General features: G+C 40.1%; 1 protein-coding gene across 1 annotated transcript; it reads right to left on the bottom strand.

Moving 5' to 3' along the window:
- Positions 1-9,081: 9,081 nt before the first annotated feature.
- On the bottom strand, positions 9,082-9,897 carry LOC138907941 (uncharacterized). The gene has a single exon (XM_070198568.1). The coding sequence runs from the start codon at positions 9,895-9,897 to the stop codon at positions 9,082-9,084; it is 816 nt and encodes a 271-aa protein (XP_070054669.1).
- Between the last annotated feature and the right edge of the window lie 9,108 nt (positions 9,898-19,005).

The following is a 19,005-nucleotide window of genomic DNA, read 5'->3' on the forward strand; positions in this document are numbered from 1 at the left end:
TCTCATTCTGGCTCATTTTATTTCACTGTTCAATAATATATCGTGTAGAACAAATTATGGATCCCTGAAACTGTTCACTCTTTAAATATCATAGCTATCTTTACGATCTCCAACCCAACTAAGTAAAACTCACGTTGAACAGCAAAGTTAATATGAGTGTGCTCATAACGAACTATGACCCTAACTAGTCGGCATCTTTTTTATGTTATTAGTTATGTTTCATTTTTCGTTACATCTGCATGAATTTTAAGTTACTACACCATGTTTAAGACAACCTTCTTTTGAACCACCAAAGGATGTGGTGCAGTGGATGAGACTGCTCTTTCCTTAACCAGAGGTCTCGTGTTCGAGCCTTGGGCTTCCTCCGAATGGGTCTCTACGCAGCGCGAGTTCGGATTTAGTCGGGCTCCAATGCAGGTAGTGGACACCGGGTGAGAAACAAAAAAAAACCTTCTTTTGATATGGTTTTGGATCTACTTCGTGTTTAACACATTCAATCATTATAGAGCAATATGTACGAGCAGAGAATAATATGGTACCCCAGAGATGCGACACTATTTTTGAATTCAAAAATAACGTTGAACCAGTCTATAATTTTTTGTGACGATTATTTCCTTTCATGTTTTATTTAGAATTAACCGTGAGGATTCTTGGTTCTTTTTTTAAATTTATCATTAAAAAACTGTTCTATGTGAAAATGAAGCTAAATTTTCTTTCCCACTTCCTCTGAAGAAGCTTTGTGCTTATGTAAGGTTGAGTTCTCGTCTTCATAGTTTAAAAATTTTCTCGGCGACATCTATCTATCTAGTTTATATTATATTATACTAGTTTCACATTAATCTTGCTCATGCAAATACACTTTTATACTTTCTAACGGATATTTTATACTTTAATGCAACACAAGATGGAGTGATTTGTGTGGTGTCCAATTTTCGCGTGCATTGATTATTGAAGGATCTGGTTCTTCTATGTATTTCTTATAAAACTGTTGCGGAAATAGTAAATGCGGAAAGTAAAGAACACAAGTAATTTTACGTGAAAAACACCCTGTTCAAAAGGTGAAAAAACCACGACTTACTACTCAGTAGGATTTTTCCCAACACTTAACTAAATCACTGAGCCAAAAACATCATTTATAAAACTCTTTGTAAACCTAATGATTACCTCTAATCCTGTTGTAGCAACCAGCCTCTAACTGTTGCGACAACTCCAAGTTAACTCTAACTTGAATACTCAGAGTACCTAATATAATTGCCTCTAGATAAAGATGAAAGGTACAGTTTGAAAACACCTACTACAATGAAACTAGAATAAAAGACAGACACTTGGAACTGGTTCTTCTATCTGGCTCATGTAGCTTCAGGTTCGCACACTTGAATCACATAAGAATTGTTTGCTAAATGCCTTGCTATTTTGCTCTCAACTCACGTTTAACTTCAGCGTTTGTGCATACCTGTAGAATGAGAACATCCTGCAATATATAGAGTTAGTAGAATAAGAAATAACTAGAGTTCTAATGCTATACTCTTCCATGGTGTAAGAGTTCTAGTTATCTTCAACTTCTAACTCCTCCCTTATCTAGGATAGAGTTCTCTTCGAGTAAGGAGTCCTTCTACTTATCATTTATGCAACTTTTCGTTCAGGAGATAACCGATATAACCACTTAAGCTTATCTCCTTCATGTGCGTGCCTTATGCTTGAGTCTGCCCGTGTCTGTATATACTGTGTATGGACCTGGTTCATGCTTTGAGTTACTTTGTCAATCATAAAAATAAACTTCACTTGGGCCAACAAATTCTCCCTTTTTGATGATGACAAACTTTGTGCTTTTCATAAGCATATGCACAGCGTCAACTCAGCTCAACATCAACACAATATTAACACTTTCCATTTTAAAGTTACAAATCATCAAGGATCAGGTTCATTAGGTTATAAACATCATAGTCCACAACAAAAAGCACCTATCTTCCCCCTTTTGGCATCATCGAAAAGTTACATAATTATGTTAGATAACCATATTTGAATAGAAATTACTCATGGCCACTAGGGTTACTTCAAATGCAATTATGAAGTCAAGCATCATTTATCAAACTAATAATATTAGTCAACTTAGAAGCATCAACAAATAGTTAGAGCAAAAAAACAGTTGATTATCATTGATACTAGTCATCACAAAGCATAAAGAGAAATAAAAGCACTAGATCATGACCAAAAAGATCAAAAAGAAATCCTATCCGGGTCACTGGTTTGTCTAACTAGGCTAGGAAGGTTTTAAGGCAGGGAAGGACCAGGTTCTTGCCTTGAAGCAGTTTCAGCATATCATGAAGAATGCCACTATTCTTCTCCTTTTCCTTTGCAAGCTCAGCTCTGAGAGCATCTCTCTCAGTTTCTACTTCCGCCAACTGCTTCTTCAACCTTTCAATTTCAGCATTCTTAGTCCCACTTTCTTACACCAAGGCTCGCACTTTGCTGTTCACAGGTACCTTCTTGGATGAACTAGGTTCTTTGGGAGTGGCGTGGGCTTCATAGTCACAAACAGTCAAATTGTTTGCCCCAAAGTGATCCTTGCTTGTACCAACTTCCCATTTCTTTATGGGTACCTTGAAGTATGCAAGTACAGCTGTGAGAATGAACCCATAGGGTATGGCATGAGTTTTGGTGCTAGTTAGAACCCTATCGAGAAGCTGGATGATAAATCCAGGCCAATTTATTTGCCTTCCACTGTCCAGACATTCCATTAGGACCAGGTCCATGAATGTGGCAATATGCTTCCTTTACTGCCTAGGAAGCACAACTTTGTTAACAAATTTGAACAACACTTTGTGGGGTGGCTTCATCTCACTTTTGTATATAGCCTTGGGCTCAATCTCTTCTTCATTGTCACCTAACTTCCTTGTAATGGCAAGGACGGTAGGGGGATTCTCTAGACTTGGCCATTTGAGTTTCTTGTAATCATTGTACCCTACAACAGGTATACCTAAGATCTCTCCCAATTCCTTGTCATCAAAACTCACTGTTACCCCCTTCACCACACTGGTGACTCTGCTATGTTTGATCTCACAGTTTGCCATGAACTCCACAATCTCAGTTCTGACAAGATTTCCATCCATCTGAAGGACCATGTCCTTCCAACCCTGCAGTTATAACTTTTCCAGCGGCATCACTATGCCTTCTTCCTCTAAGTTCCTGAGGAGTATACCTTTTAAGATGGTTATTTTTCCAAACTTAACCATCTTGTCCTTCTCTGCATCAGATTCTTCTTCTTCTTCACTCCCTTCTTCTTCCACTACTTTTACTTTTCTGGACTTCAAGGCAGACCTGGTTCTTTTAGCCAAGGTAGAGGGACCTGTAGACTTTGTCTTTGAAACAGAATTCTTTGTGGAAGTCTTGATCTTCTTTGCCTTTGGAGTCACAACCTCCATTTCTTCTGCCTCCTCTTCATCATGAAGAACGAGGTCCATCTCCTCAATTTAAACTGCTTTAACAGGCTCAACCACCTTCTTCTTTCCCTTTGCAGCAGCTTTTTTCTTACTTTCTTCTAGGGCCTTTTCCAGTTCAGCCTCACTCTTCTTCTTCTGACTCCTTGTATCTCTTCCTCTTGTAAGGGGAGTCAATACAGGGATAAAAGATGCAGCTTTTCTTTTCTTGTTTGCCCTCGCAATGCAAGGAATTTTAACTACTGAACTCTTTTTCTTTTTAGGACTGTAGCTGTCAGACACTCTTATCAATAGGTCTTTGAGGGGTTCCTGCACAGATGGAACATGTTCTTGGAACCTCTTCCTCAACCTAACCAACCCCTCAACACCTTCGCTAGACCCACTTCCCCTTTTTTCTCTCACGCTTTCTTCTTCTCCAGCAGATTCCTCACTCCATACTACTATAGCTCCAGTTTTTTCAGTCAAATCAATAGGAGTGGGTAAAGATTCAGCCACTCCTTTTCCCATTCCCCTCACATCGCAGTGATCACCCTCACTCTCCTTTTTTTTTCTCCTTTTATTTTTACCACCAATTTTTCCAGACTCAGTGGTCTCTACCCCAGCCACAATTCCAACCGGAACAAATCTATTTTCCAGATTTACAACAACCTCAGAGATTACTTCAGATGTAATTTTAGGGCCAGATGTTACCTGCTATATTTCCGAAGAAATGGTTTCTTCCCCCTCAGTTGCAGACTTGAAAGAATCTTCAGATTTTTGGGGTTCATCTGCCCGACCTGCCTTCAGTTGCTCATTTATTTTCTTGATTTGTTCTCCTCTAGCGACTACTTTGCGAGCAGGCATCTTGAATCTTCCTTTCTTGGAGATAAGTGTGGTTGAGGGTATGGTTGATGGATTGGGTATGGATTCTTTGTGTGGTGATGAGGGATTTGCATAAGTGTTAGCCATTGATGGTTAGAAGATGGAAGAAAATGATTATGTGTTTTTGGAAGATGAAAGAAGATTAGAGAGAATTGTTTGGCGGTTGTGAAAATAGAAGTGAAGAAATGACTTAAGACAAATCAATTTAAAGAGAGATGATTTGATTGGACAATGATAACTTTTGTAGAAGTTCAGGAGTCTAATCAAACTGGGAGTCTGTTTGAAGAGACGTTTATGACTCTCCCTAGAATCTAGGCATTTATTGCATTTTGGGACTCTTTTTAGATGAAACTGGTTCATTTCGTAATGGATAAGCTCAAGGAGGTTATGATTTGATGAGACTCTCCTTTTTATCATTATCCAAATATAATTATTTCACAATATGCAGAGTAGAGAGTACGTACCCTGTAATTTGGATGAACCAGGTTCTTCATTGAGAAATCTCTTGTGTAAGTCTGAATTTTCCAAGAAAATAAAGATAATATCATTAGAGATTAATGAAACATTTTAGGACATGGCATAAGAGTATACTGATGAAAGTATGAGACTGAGCAAAATCTAATCTAATTATGTACAAAAATTCACAGATTTTCTAACCAAGTTTTTGAGTTAGAACTAGTTCCTTTTAGGTAATCTTAATCATCCCTAATTCTAACTTGTTACTTTCAAAGTGATCTCTACTTAGAGCTTTTGTGAATATGTCAGCTATTTGCCTGTCAGTAGCACAAAATTTCACAGTGATCAAACCCTTTTTGTAGTTGTCTCTCAAAAAGTGATGCCTAACATCTATGTTTTTAGTTCTTTTGTGATGAACCAGGTTCTTGGTCATACTAATTGCACTGGTGTTATCACAAAAGATGGGGATACAACCTACATCAATTCCAAAGTCCATTAATTGTTGTTTGATCCACAACAATTGAGCACAACATGAGGTAACATCAACTTACTCAGCTTCAGCAGTGGATAAGGCCACATAATTTTGCTTTTTGGTGGCCCAAGACACAAGACATGAGCCAAGAAAGTGTGCCATACCTGAGGTTCTCTTTCTATCCACAAGAAAACCTGCATAAACGGCATCAACATATCCCACTAAGTTGGAATTACTACCTTTTGGATACCATAGACAAAGGTCGGTGGTGCCTTTTTGGTATCTCAAGATCCTCTTGACAACAGTCAAGTGAGACTCCTTTGAATTTTTCTGAAATATATCATAAAGGCCTACACTGAAAACAATGTCAGGTATGCTAGCAGTGAGATATAACAAAGAGCCAATCATTCCCCTATGAAACTTCTGATCAACAGATGAACCGGGTTCATCTACATCCAATTTTGTGGTTGTTGCTATAAGAGTGCCAATTTCTTTGGAATCTTCCATTTTAAACCTTTTAAGCAACTCTTTCACATACTTCTGCTGATGGATCATAGTTCCATATTTATTTTGTTTAATTTGTAAGCCTAAAAAAATTAAGCTCACCCATCATACTCATTTTAAATTCACTCCCCATTAGTTTAGCAAATTCTTTACTTAACTTATCCGTAGTTGCTCCAAAAATTATATCATCGACATATATCTGAACTACCAAGAGATCTTTACCTTTTTCTTTCAAGAATAAAGTATTGTCAATTTTACCTCTCTTGTAGCCATGCTCAAGCAAGAATTTTGATAAACTTTCATACCATGCTCTTGGAGCCTGCTTGAGCCCATAAAGTGCCTTGTCAAGCTTGTACACATAATCATGACATTCCTTGCTTTCAAAGCCTGGAGGTTGCTTGACAAACACTTCTTCCTTTAGATAGCCATTGAGGAAGGCACTCTTGACATCCATCTGATTGAGAGTGAATTCCATATAAGAAGCAAAGTCTATAAGGATTCTAATTGCCTCCAATCTTGCAACTGGAGCAAAAGTCTCATCATAGTTTATGCCCTCATCTTGACTATATCCTTGAACCACCAATCTTGCCTTGTTCCATATAACTGTTACAATTACTTATTTGTCCTTGGGTCTTGGTACGAGATGCCAAACTTGAGTTCTCTTAAATTGGTTGAGTTCATCTTGCATAGCATTCACCCAGTCTGCATCCTGCAAAGCCTCAGTAATATTTTTAGGTTCAATAAGAAATAAAAAAGCATCATAACACAAAGATTATTCAAAGAAGATCTGGTTTTGATTTCAAAGGTTGGATCAGTAATTATGTTCTCAATGGGATGAGAACTTTGATACTTGTAAGGTTTCACAACCAGCTGATTTCCCCTAGATGTTCCTTCAATGTTTTGTTGCTGAGGAACAGGTTCATGGACATGTTCCCTCGAGGTTTGAAGATCAGTTCCTCTTTGTTCAGTTCCCCCCGTCAATTTGCCCTGGGTGGAAGGACCCGTTCCATCCCCTGTTCCTTCCTCTGGTGCAACTTCAGTGTAGGATGTGGTTTCATTTGAGTTTCTTACCAGCCCAATTTCTTCATCATCATGTTCCTGCCTCTCAGAAAGAATGTTAGTTTCATCAAAAACCACATATACACTTTCTTCTACATACATAGTTCTTTTGTTATAAATCTTATAAGCTTTACTATGTAAAGAATATCCCAAGAATACTCCCTCATCACTTCTGGGATCAAACTTACTTAGGGAGTCTTTACCATTATTGTGCACAAACCCTTGCATCAAAATGCCCTAAGATGAGATATGTTTGTCTTTCTCCCTTTAAGTAACTCATAGGGAGTCTTCTCAATAAGAGGTCTAGTCATGCGCCTATTTATGATGTAACATGCAGTGTTCACAGCTTCTGTCCAGAAACTATGGGACAATTTACTAGAAAGAGGCATAGCCCTAGCCATTTCTTCCAATGTCCTATTCTTTCTTTCAAGTACTCCATTTTGTTGTGGAGTCCTAGGAGCAGAAAAATTATGATTTAAGCCATGCTCATCATAAAATTCAGCAAATTTAGCATTCTCAAATTCAGTACCATGATCAGACCTAATTGCTGCAAGTTGATTACCTAGTTGTTTTTGAGTTTTTCTAACCAAATAAGTGAACATGTCAAATGCTTCATCTTTAGATGTTAAAAACAATGTCCAAGTAAACCTAGAGTAATATCAACAATCACCATCACATATCTCTTACCACCTCTGCTCAATGTTCTCATTGGTCCACAAAGATCCATATGGACCAGTTCCATCGTCCTGGTGGTGCTTACCACTTTTTTGCTTTTGAAAGAGGATCTTACCTGCTTCCCCCTTGTATAATCCTCACAAACTTTATCTTACTTGAATTTAATGTTAGGCAGCCCTATTACCAAATCCTTGGAGACTAGTTTGTTGAGTTGACTTAGACTGGCATGTCCAAGTCTCTTGTGCTAAAGGAGGGGATCATTATCCAACACACTTAAGCAAGTGAGTTCATTATCTGAAAGTGTGGACAGATCTACAACATATATGTTGTTCACTGTTTTTCCCTGCAAAACTATCTTGTCAGTGGTAAGATTAATCACAAAGCATTTTGTAGAGGTGAATGCTACCATGTTACCTATATCATACAATTGTGATACACGTATTAGTCTGTACTTCAATCCATCTATCAAGTAGACGTTATCAATAGAGTGAGAATCAGTCTTACCTACCTTTCCAACCCCAATGATCTCACATTTCTTCCCATTTCCAAAGGAGACATTACCTCCTTTAAGGTCCTCAAGTGAAAGGAACTGGTTCTTGTTTCCTGTCATGTGCTTTGAACAACCACTATCCATGTACCATATTTGGCTGCTCCCCTTCACTTGGACCTGCAAAAGGAAATCAGGGGTTAGTCTTAGAAACCCAAACTAGTTTGGGTCCCTTTCTATAGGCGAAAAGATGAATCAAATTCTTTTTAGCCCAACTCGGTAGCCTATTCTTCGCTTGAACAAATTCTTTATTCTTTTGACTTGCCTTCTCTTTTGCAGTGCATTCACTTTTATAGTGACCTGTTTTACCACAGTCTGTGCAAATCTTATTTTCAGGAAGTGTGAGGTACTTGCTTTTGGGATCCCACTTAGGTGTCAGGTTCCTAAAGCCAAGTCCTCTTCTGTTGCTACTATGGTGTTCGTGTAGCCATGAAAGTGCATCAGAGGACCTGTTCCATTTACAAGTTCTGTCTAGCTCATGCTTGACTTTGCTTAGATCCTTCTTTAAGATTCTTACCTGCTCATCCCTTTTATACAACTCATCTTTCATTTTTCCTACATTTTCTTCTAGAGTGAGTTGCGTGTGATCAGCTGTCTTTTTACCTGTTCCTAATTTCAGTTTTAGATTTTCAGATCTAAGATCTAGGATAGTGGAGCCAAGTGCATGAACCTGGTTCTTCAACACAGTATTTTCACTTACAGTTTCATTAACCCTAAGTTCCAGGTTTTTACATAGCCTTCAAAATCACACATTATTTAGACAACTGTTCCTTTTCATTATTTACATCCTCAGATTCATCAATTAGTTCTAGAAGTAACTCAGATAAACTTTCTTTAGACAACAATTTAATCTTGTCTTTGAGATGAATTACACTTACCTCAGTTTTTTCATCAGATTCTCCAATGGACCTAAATGCTTATTTATCCTCATCCTCATCATCATCTGAGCTTTCATCTGAGCTTTCTCCCCAAGGAGTGACCATAGCCTTGGTTGATCCTTTGTTGTTGCTTTTCTTGGGTTGAACCTGTTCCTTCTTCCTGTTCCTTCGTTCCGCTCTTTCCTTCTTCCATTAAATTTCCCATAAAGGACAGTTCTTGATGTGGTGATCAGTCTTTCTACACTTGTAGAAGCCATCATTGGTTTGCTTCTCGGGAGCTTTTGAATTGCTATAGTTTCCACTTCTTGAAGAGCATTTTCCTCTCCTCAGGTACTTCTTGAAGTCCTTAGTGATCATAGCCATTTCATCATCTTCCAGATCAGAACCTCCAGTGATTCTGAGTGCCAAGCTCCTTTCCTTCTTAGGTACATCCATTTTCATGGTTTGTCTCCTAAGTTCATAGGCAATGAGATTTCCAATTAGTTCATCCAGTGGGAGAGAGGCAATATTCCTTGATTCCTGAATGACAGTGATTTTGCTCTCCCAAGTGATAGGCAAAACCCTAGTCAATATCTTCTCGACTCTATCTTCTTCAGGAATAATCCTTCCAAGACACTTTAGTTCATTTGTCAGTGTAGTAAACCTTGTGTACATTTTTTGAATTGTTTTTCCTTCCTTCATAGCAAAGTTCTCATATTGAGAATATAATAGAGTTCTTCTGGATCTCTTCGCCTGAGGTGTTCCTTCATGAGCCACTTGCAATGTGTCCAAAATTTGCTTAGCAGTGGTACAACTTTGGATTCTGTTGTACTCATTTGGACCAAGTCCACAAACATGGTATTTCATGGCTTTAGCATTCTTCTCCCATTTCTTCAAGTCCTCAGCAGTGCAATCCGCTTTTGTCTTTGGCACCTCTACTCCTTCAGCATTTATCTTCAAGGTAGTCAGTGGACCATCGGTGACAATATCCCATAGCTCATAGTCCTCTCCTATAATATGATCTCTCATCCTATTTTTCTACCAAGAGTTAAAGAGTGGTGGCCTAGCAGTGGATTTCCCTTCCCAGTTTCTAGGTGGTGCACTCATGTTGATCTTCTCCTAAGGTGTAAGCCTGTCATGATCCAAAATCCACTAAAGGTCGTGATGGCGCCTAACATCGCCATCAGGCAAACCAACAGTGAATGATTAACTTAATTACTCTTTTTAGTATTCTTGAAATCATAATTTTCATAAATTAAATGGTAAGAAGAAGAATTTACAGGGTAAATGATAATGTTTTCACAACTAAGATAAGGAACAACCCATAAGTACCTCCAAAACCCGGTGTCACAAGTGCATGGGCATCAAATAGGAAATATAATAAAATACAACCGCTGTCTGGAATACAAATTACACAGGAGAATATAAATAACTATGATGGAAACTCTACAGCTACGGATCGTAACATGAAGTGCAGCTCCTGGAAGTCCCCGCAAAAAAAGCCGTGCCTCCGTGCCCAAAAGACCACCAGACATAAATGTACCTGCACAAAAATGTACAGTAAGTGTAGTATGAGTACGTAAATCAACGCGTATCCAGTAAGTATCTAGCCTAACCCCAGAGAAGTACTGACGATGGGGTCGACATCGACACTCACTAGTGGTCCAATAAGATAATTATAATAAGAAGTAAACAATATGGGCAGTGTAATATACAAAATGAACAAGTATAAGTACGTGGTGCAATCCTTCTCTCAACAATAGACTCAAACTCTTGATTAGCAGTCACCTCCTCCACCGGGGTATATATATTATATACATAAAGTACCTTACCAGATAGGTCATCATAATTCAAATCAGAAAAACTCCCAGATTAACTGGCTATTTGACAAATGATATGAACGTTTCCATAGAAGTATTTTATAGAAATGCCAAGGCGTACGGCCCGATCCCATCAAATCTGGTATATAACCATAGATACACATCTATTATATATTTCCGAGGCGAACGACCCGCTCCCATGAGAGTGTGGTACATAATCCTGTCGAGGCGAACGACTCGATCCCATAAGATGTGCGCACTGCTGAGGGTCGAACAACACGAAGAATATATGTATCTATCCTGCCGAGGCGAACGACCCGATCCCATTAGAATAAGAAGCTTTAACGGGTCATTGATCCCACTCCCTGCAATAAGTAGCACATATCAATTACAATACCTAGGGGTAGTTTCCCCTTCATAGAGTTAGACATGAGACTTACCTCGCTCCGAAGTTCCATAACCGGCTCCAACACCGCTCTAATACCTCAAACCAGTGCCCGTCGATCCAAAACTAGTCAAATAAGGTGCAAGCCAGTCAAAATATACTATAATACCCATAATCAATCGATTTAAACAAATTCTCAACTCCGCTCGAAAAGTCGACAAAGCCACCCCTCTGGCCCACGTACCCGGATTTCGAAATTTTTCGAAGATAAACATTACCCATAACATTGTTAACTCAAATATATAATTTATTCCAAATTCGTGGTCAAAATCCAAAAATACCAATTTCTAGGTTTCTTCAAAATCTCACAATTTTCACCAATTTTCATGTTTAAATCTATATATGGTTCATGTATTTAACTTAAAATGTGAAGGAATCACTTACCTAGTGGAGGATGATGAAAAAAGCCCTTCAAAAATCACCCCAAGCTCGGCTCCAATGGAAGATTTGAGATAAAATGAGCCAAAACCCGTTTCTTGCAACTTATACACTGCCCATGCGACCTTTCATCGCGAACGCGACACCACCCTCGCGTTCGCGAAGCTTAGCAAGCCCATGCCTAGAAATCCTTCATCGCGAATGCGGCAAGCCCCTCGCGTTCGCGAAGCACAATCTGCCCAGCCCCAGTTCCTCTACGCGAACGCGAGACAGGGCCCGCGAACACGAAGCTTTACCAGCTAGCCCTTCACGAACGCGTCGCCCACTCGCGAACGCATAGAACAAAAAGGGCACTGACCAACTCCCTTCTTCGCAAATGCATGAGGCCCTTCGCGTTCGCGAATAATACCAGCACCAGCAAACCAGCAACAACAGCTCAACCAAAATTAGCTTGGAACCACCCCGAAACACACCTGAGGCCCCCAGGACCCCGTCAAATCACACAAACCAGTCCCATGACATAATAAAAACTTGCTCGTGGCCTCAAATCACATCAAACAATGTCAAATCTACAAGTTGTGCATCGATTCAAGCTTAATGAACAATTGAACTCCTAACTTGCACATTCGATGTCGAAACCTATCAAATCACGTCCGATTAACCTCAAATTTTGCACACAAGTCATATTTTACATCACGGTCCTGCTCCAACTTCCTGAATCGGAATCCGACCCCGATATTAAAAAGTCCACCCTCGGTCAAACATCCAAAAACCTCCAACTTCCAACTTTCGCCAAATGACCCCAAAATGACCTACGAACTTTCAAATCCACATCTGGAAGCTCTCTTAAGACCAGAATCACCATACAGAGCTATTCCCAGGCTCGGAATTCCAAAAGGACATCCATAACACTAAAATACACTTCAACCCAAATTTATAAAATTCTTCCAAAATGCCAACTTTCTACAATAAAGCGCTATAACGCTCCCGTGTCATCCAAAACCCGATCCGGACATACTGCCAAGTCCAAAATCATCATACAAACCTATTGGAACCTTCAAATCCCAATTCTGAGGTTGTTTACTCAAAAGTCCAACCTTAGCCAATTCTTCCATTTTAAGTCTTCCGAAATGAGAATCGTTTTTCCAAATATACTCCGAACATCCCGAAATTAAATTTCGACCACACGTGCAAGTTATAATACCTGAAGTGAATCTTCTCAAGGCCTCAAACCGTTGAACGACGTGCTAGAGCTCAAAACGATCGGTCTGGTCGTTACATTCTCTCCCACTTAAACATACGTTCGGCCTCGAACGTGCTAAGAACTACGCCGGAGTTGTCCAAAATCATTGTTTAACACCTCGTGCACCTACCCGTGCCACCACAGCCCAGTTGAGCACATTAGCTCGAGCCAGACCGAAGATCCTTCCTGCTACCTTAACTAACAAGCTTTAGAACCAAATTCAAACATCCAGAATTCTCCACGATACCAGATTCTAACACACGAACATCATATCAATCACCAGACACCAAACCCAACATGACCATGCTCCTCCACCGAACTCACACCATGTACCACATAACGCATTCACCCAAGGCAATCTCTTCCAAGACAACAGCTGAAATTTCCATTGACCTGAAGCCCATAGTAGTATACCTCATCACAAATATAAGCCTTGTTTCAAATCTCGCAATACTTCCACGACAGAAGAGATGTGTAGAAACTCATAACCACCTGTCGAATTATAAATCATGGAGTCTCTCTTCTTGACAAGAGTTATTACTTAATTCTGAACTGAATAATGATAATTGATCTTTAATATACCTTTCCTAACCCCAATCGCACTGATCCCAGGTCCAATAACCTCGTCTCGTCCAGTGCCAGCCGCTTAGGCAATAAGCCATCTCAGACACTGCCAAAAGTCTCATATGATGCCACAATGTGCCAACAAGCTACAATCTCGAATGTGATACATAAGGAAAACGAACCCTGGAAGGAACTACTCAACCCACGTAACTAATTAAACAACTGAAAAGATGTCATGAACCTCCCTCAGAAAATGATGAACAAAACACACAAGAATAGATATAGGGAACTGTACTCCACATCATATTGTTGCAGCGTGCAACCCGATCCAACCATGATACCCATGGCGACGTGCCACCCGATCCAAACAACATACCCGTGGCGACGTGCCACCCAATCCACACATAATAATCTAAAGAAAACACACATTAAGCCATATCGCTTATACTAATAAAATGTCCGAATATCAACCTCAAGCACGCCAAGTGCATAATACAAATCCTGGGGATACGGGTAGCGCCATACGCTACGAAACTCAAGCACAACTAAGGTGCGATATATGATCTGCATCTCGAGAGCCATCCTGCTCACATAACACCACCGCTACGCGAGACCTCAACACATGTGCAAATAATCAAGCCGTCTCACAACCCACATGGCACAATATAGTATTACATGAAATAGCTGACGACAAAAATAACATCCAATCCCCGAATACTCATCCATAAGAAATGTTATGCTGAATGAACATACCCGGCCTGGTGTAGAGCACACATCCATATTTAGACCCATCAACGGACCTCAAGCCGACTCTGATCGTACCGTACTGGGTTAAAAGTCTTTTAAGGATCCACAATAACCCTTTTCCATGACACATAGGAATAACCGTCAAATCCGAAACAAATTCACACCGTCCATAGCCCAAGGAATAGAATGCCTCTCAGGCATAACTCTCTCACATTAGCGATAGTACCATAATCCCCATACTTGGTTCAAATCCTTAACCAATCAAGTGACTATATGTCACACTTATACAATCTTCCCATGGGATACAGCCCCACGACCTCTCGCGCCAGGTAGCAAAGTCTGAACATCCATACCACCGGTCATGCTAATGCTGTAAAGCATATCAAAAATCTGCAAATCAATACACAACCTCATGCACAAGACACAGTTCTCAGGTACCGCTAAAGACAATACCATCTTACTTTAAACATCGGAATTCTTTCCCTCTCATCCGAGCTTGTGGCATTCTTGTCAACATCGAACCGCAACCTTGATCCTCAACTTCGAATTCTCATGCCGCTCACTGCACCTAACATGCCAATATGCGAGAGTACAAGAATTCAATCATAACTCCCGAACCTCTAATAGAATAAACACTCCATCATATAGAAATGTTTCACTTAACTCATTTCAGGAGAACCATTGCAACACGCGACTGAATTCCCATAACCGCAGAAAATACAATCCTCAAGTAGTGATCTAAACCACCATAACTCTTTCGCGATCCATCTATACATCACTGGACATAATAATCGAATACCTCCAAATAAATCAAATTACGGCGGTTGTCAAGCCTCATATATACCGCCACAAATCACCTGCTCAACTTAACACACTGAAGGAACTAATCATTGCCATAATCATGCAAATTCAACCATTACTAACCGACCCAGCTTCTTCCAATTTATTCTCGACTTGCTTTAGAAATAATAATAGCTCCATTCAAAATATAACGAACCCAATCTGCACTCATCCTGGGTGACCCCATTTCACGAGACCACGCTGTCTCAAAACCCACGAACCATCTCATACCCTCATTGTGCGAACATTCACGCCTTCAACTGGTACACCCATTCTAATAATTCTCCTATGAATCTGATGTTATTTTCTCCCATTCCTCCAATGCTACAATGCAAATCGATGATAAAATAGAACATTCCAAGTCCCTTTCATAATCTACTGCAAAATCTCGATACTTAACCATGCCACGAACTCAAAATCCTTAGGCACCACACTTTAATTTTTGAACCCACCAGGACCGTTGTTGAGAGTCACTCACTCTGACTTGTTCTCGAATAAAATAAAACTCCAAGGCCCTGCTAGCACATGAACACCATCTCAAGGAAGCAACCGGTTGAATTCCTTTCCTTGCAAAATAACCCCTACAAGAAGCATAAACTCTGAGTCTCCCCAAAAACTAAACATGAATAGATAAGGCCAAATATAGCACACCTTCCTCAAATCCTTTGCTCGAATTACCATTGATGCTTTATTTCCTTGGTCGTAATAACCCACCAACGCCGATAACCAGACCCTCACAAGTAGACAACCACGCAATCCAACCGTAGATGGTGGGGCTCCCTCACTTAGCTCGAAGCTAGAATCATGTAACCTTGGAACCCACTAAGATCCCTTCTTTCCTATTGACAACAATTGTAAGTCCAACAATACATTCCAAACTTGAAGTCATGTTGCATCCAAATAAATTCCGTGGACCTAGTCACTGTCCACCATGAATTCCCAAATGGCTCCAAACTTTCCTCAAGGCATGGGGCCATCCTACCACAAAACCTATATGCTACTCTGCCACTCTCCCACTTTGGTTAAACCCTCTCCTTTAAGCAACTCCTCGACTTCCATTTTTCATACTTGACCCTCTAGCAATTCAACCACCGCAAGACAACTCCCCATCTATCCTTCCTCATCCTTTGCTGCCCAATTGTTGCCTCAAATCCGAATCCAACTTTGTAGCGCTTGAACTAATAAATTGCCACCATCTCTAAGCCTCCTAGAAGATCATCCTTCTTGAGCCATCAACAATAGAAATACTGATTCGATTCCAAAATCTCTACACTCTGCTATCTCTGACGCCCACTTCTCAAGCACCATTTCACAATACCCTGCCCCGAAGGCAAATTGAAGAAGACCATAACACTTGCGAACCTTAACATGCTTAACATGGGTGATGACACCACATCACAATTGAGAACTCTGCCACGCTCGAAAATATCAAATCTCGTTACTCCATCAACCCAAGCCTAAACATTCATAGTACGATTGCCTTTCCTTTGTTGGAATTAAACGCTGAACCTCTACATCATGCACTGAGAAATCCTCCTTTCAAGTCATTCACTGCATCGGCACAAAAACAAGCACCCCACCATTATATCAATACCGCGAGATAATAACTCATGAGCATCATAGCAACCTGTGCATAGCCTCAAAACCATCCGAAATATAGCTACTGAGCTGAAATGACAGAACATCCTTCTGCAAAAAGACAAAAATAACTCGCTCGACTGCGCAGGGAGAAACATCCTGCTCAACGTCTATAGTACCACTGCAACTCCCTGGTGCCTAATTGACATGAGTGCTCAACACCGTAAAAGAATGAATAGGAAGGAAATAAAGGCATAAGCCTCGAAGGAATCAAATCGCACGATGAGGAATCAATAAGGGAAGTGCTCCTAACAGCCATGTAGCCTCTCGAAGATAAGTACAGACGTCTCCGTACTGATCCGCAAGACTCTACTAGACTTGCTCATGACTCGTGAGACCCAAGTGAACCTAATGCTATGATACCAAGTCATCACGACCCAAAATCCACTAAAGGTCGTGATGGAGCCTAACACCGCCGTCAGTTAAGCCAACAGTGAATGATTAACTTAATTACTCTTTTTAGTATTCTTGAAATCATAATTTTCATCAATTAAATGGTAATAAGAAGCATTTACAGGGTAAATGATAATGTTTTCACAACTACAATAAGGAATAACCCATAAGCACCACCAAAACCTGGTGTACAAGTGCATGAGCATCAACTAGAAAATATAAGAAAATACAACCTCTGCCTGAAATACAAATTAGACGGGAGAATATAAATAACTATGATGGAGACTCTGCAGGTTGCGGATCGTAACATGAAGTACATCTCCCGGAAGTCCCCGCAAAAAAAGCCATGCCTCCGCGCCCAAAAGACTACCAGACATAAATGTGCAGCAAGTGTAATATGAGTACGTAAATCAACACGTACCCAGTAAGTATCTAGCCTAACCCCAGAAAAATAGTGACGAGGGGTCGACATCAACACTCACTAGTGGTCCAATAAGACAGTTATAATAAGAAGTAAACAATATGGGCAGTGTAATAAACAAAATGAACAAGTATAACTACGTGGTGCAATCCTTCTCTCAACAATAGACGCAAACTCTCGATTAGCAGTCACCTCCTCCACCGGAGTTTGTGTGTATATATATATATATATATATATATATATATATATATATATATATATATATATATATATATATATAAAGAACCTCACCAGATAGGTCATCATAATTCAAATCAGGAAAACTCCCAGATACATTGGCTCTTTGACAAATGATACGCACGTTTCCATAGAAGTATTTTATAGAAATGACGAGGCATACGACCTGATCCCATCAAAATCTGGTATATAACCATAGATATAAATCTATTATATATTGCCGAGGTGAACGGCTCACTCCCATGAGAGCGTGGTACATAATCCTGCCGAGGCGAACGACCCGATCCCATAAGATGTGCGCACTGCCGAGGGTCGAACTGCATGAACCACAGATGTATCTATCCTGCCGGGACGAACGACCTGATCCCATTTGAATAAGAAGCTTTAACGGGTCATTGACCCCACTCACGAATAGGCGTGTGAGTTATAGAGTTTTTAGGAAAACCTTTCAATGGAAACACATAGCACGGGAGATGTTCGTATAAGGAGTACAATTATTACACGGCTAGTCATGAAGACCGTCAAATCTCTAAAAAAGCAAGTCTATGACTCTACGCAAGTCCGGCCTCACTCGTAATAAAAAATAAAGAAATTAAATGAGCAACAATATCCCATATAGTACAATTATAGCATGGTGTGAACTTAAGTCTACCCGGACAATAGCATGAATGTAAATATGTACGGACTCTCGTCACCTCGTGCGTATGTAGTCCTCGCAATAAGTAGTACATATCAATTACAACACCTAGGGGTAGTTTCCCCCTCACAGAGTTAGACATGAGACTTACCTCGCTCTGAAGTTTCATAACCGGCTCCAATGCCGCTCTAACACTTCAAACCGGTGCCCGTCGATCAAAAACTAGTCAAATAAGGTGCAAGTCAGTCAAAATATACTCTAATACCCATAATCAATCAATTTAAACAAATTTCCAACTCCGCTCGAAAAGTCGACAAAGCCAGCCCTCTGGCCCACGTGCCTGGATTCCGAAATTTTTCGAAGATTAACATTACCCATAACATTGATAACTCAAATATATAATTTATTCCAAATTCCATGCCCAAATTCGTGGTCAAAATCCAAAAATACCAATTTCTAGGTTTTCTTCAAAATCTCATAATTTCCACCAATTTTCATATTCAAATCCATATATAGTTCTTGTATTTAACATAAAATGCGAAAGAATCACTTACCTAGTGGAGGATGATGAAAAAGCCCTTCAACAATCGCCCCAAGCTCTGCTCCAATGGGAAATTTGAGATAAAATGAGCCAAAACCAGTTTCTTGCAACTTATACACTGCCTAGGCGACCCTTCATAGCGAACGTGGCATCACCCTCGCGTTCGCGAAGCTCAGCAAGCCCACGCCCAGAAATCCTTCATCGCGAACGCGGCAAGACCCTCGCGTTCGCGA

Source organism: Nicotiana tomentosiformis, chromosome 3, assembly GCF_000390325.3.
Source record: "Nicotiana tomentosiformis chromosome 3, ASM39032v3, whole genome shotgun sequence".
In the NCBI taxonomy this organism is placed as follows: Eukaryota; Viridiplantae; Streptophyta; class Magnoliopsida; order Solanales; family Solanaceae; genus Nicotiana; species Nicotiana tomentosiformis.

Excerpts from the sequence above, each read along its gene's own strand:
- LOC138907941 (XM_070198568.1), bottom strand. The coding sequence starts at position 9,897 with ATGAGAGATCATATTATAGGAGAGGACTATGAGCTATGGGATATTGTC.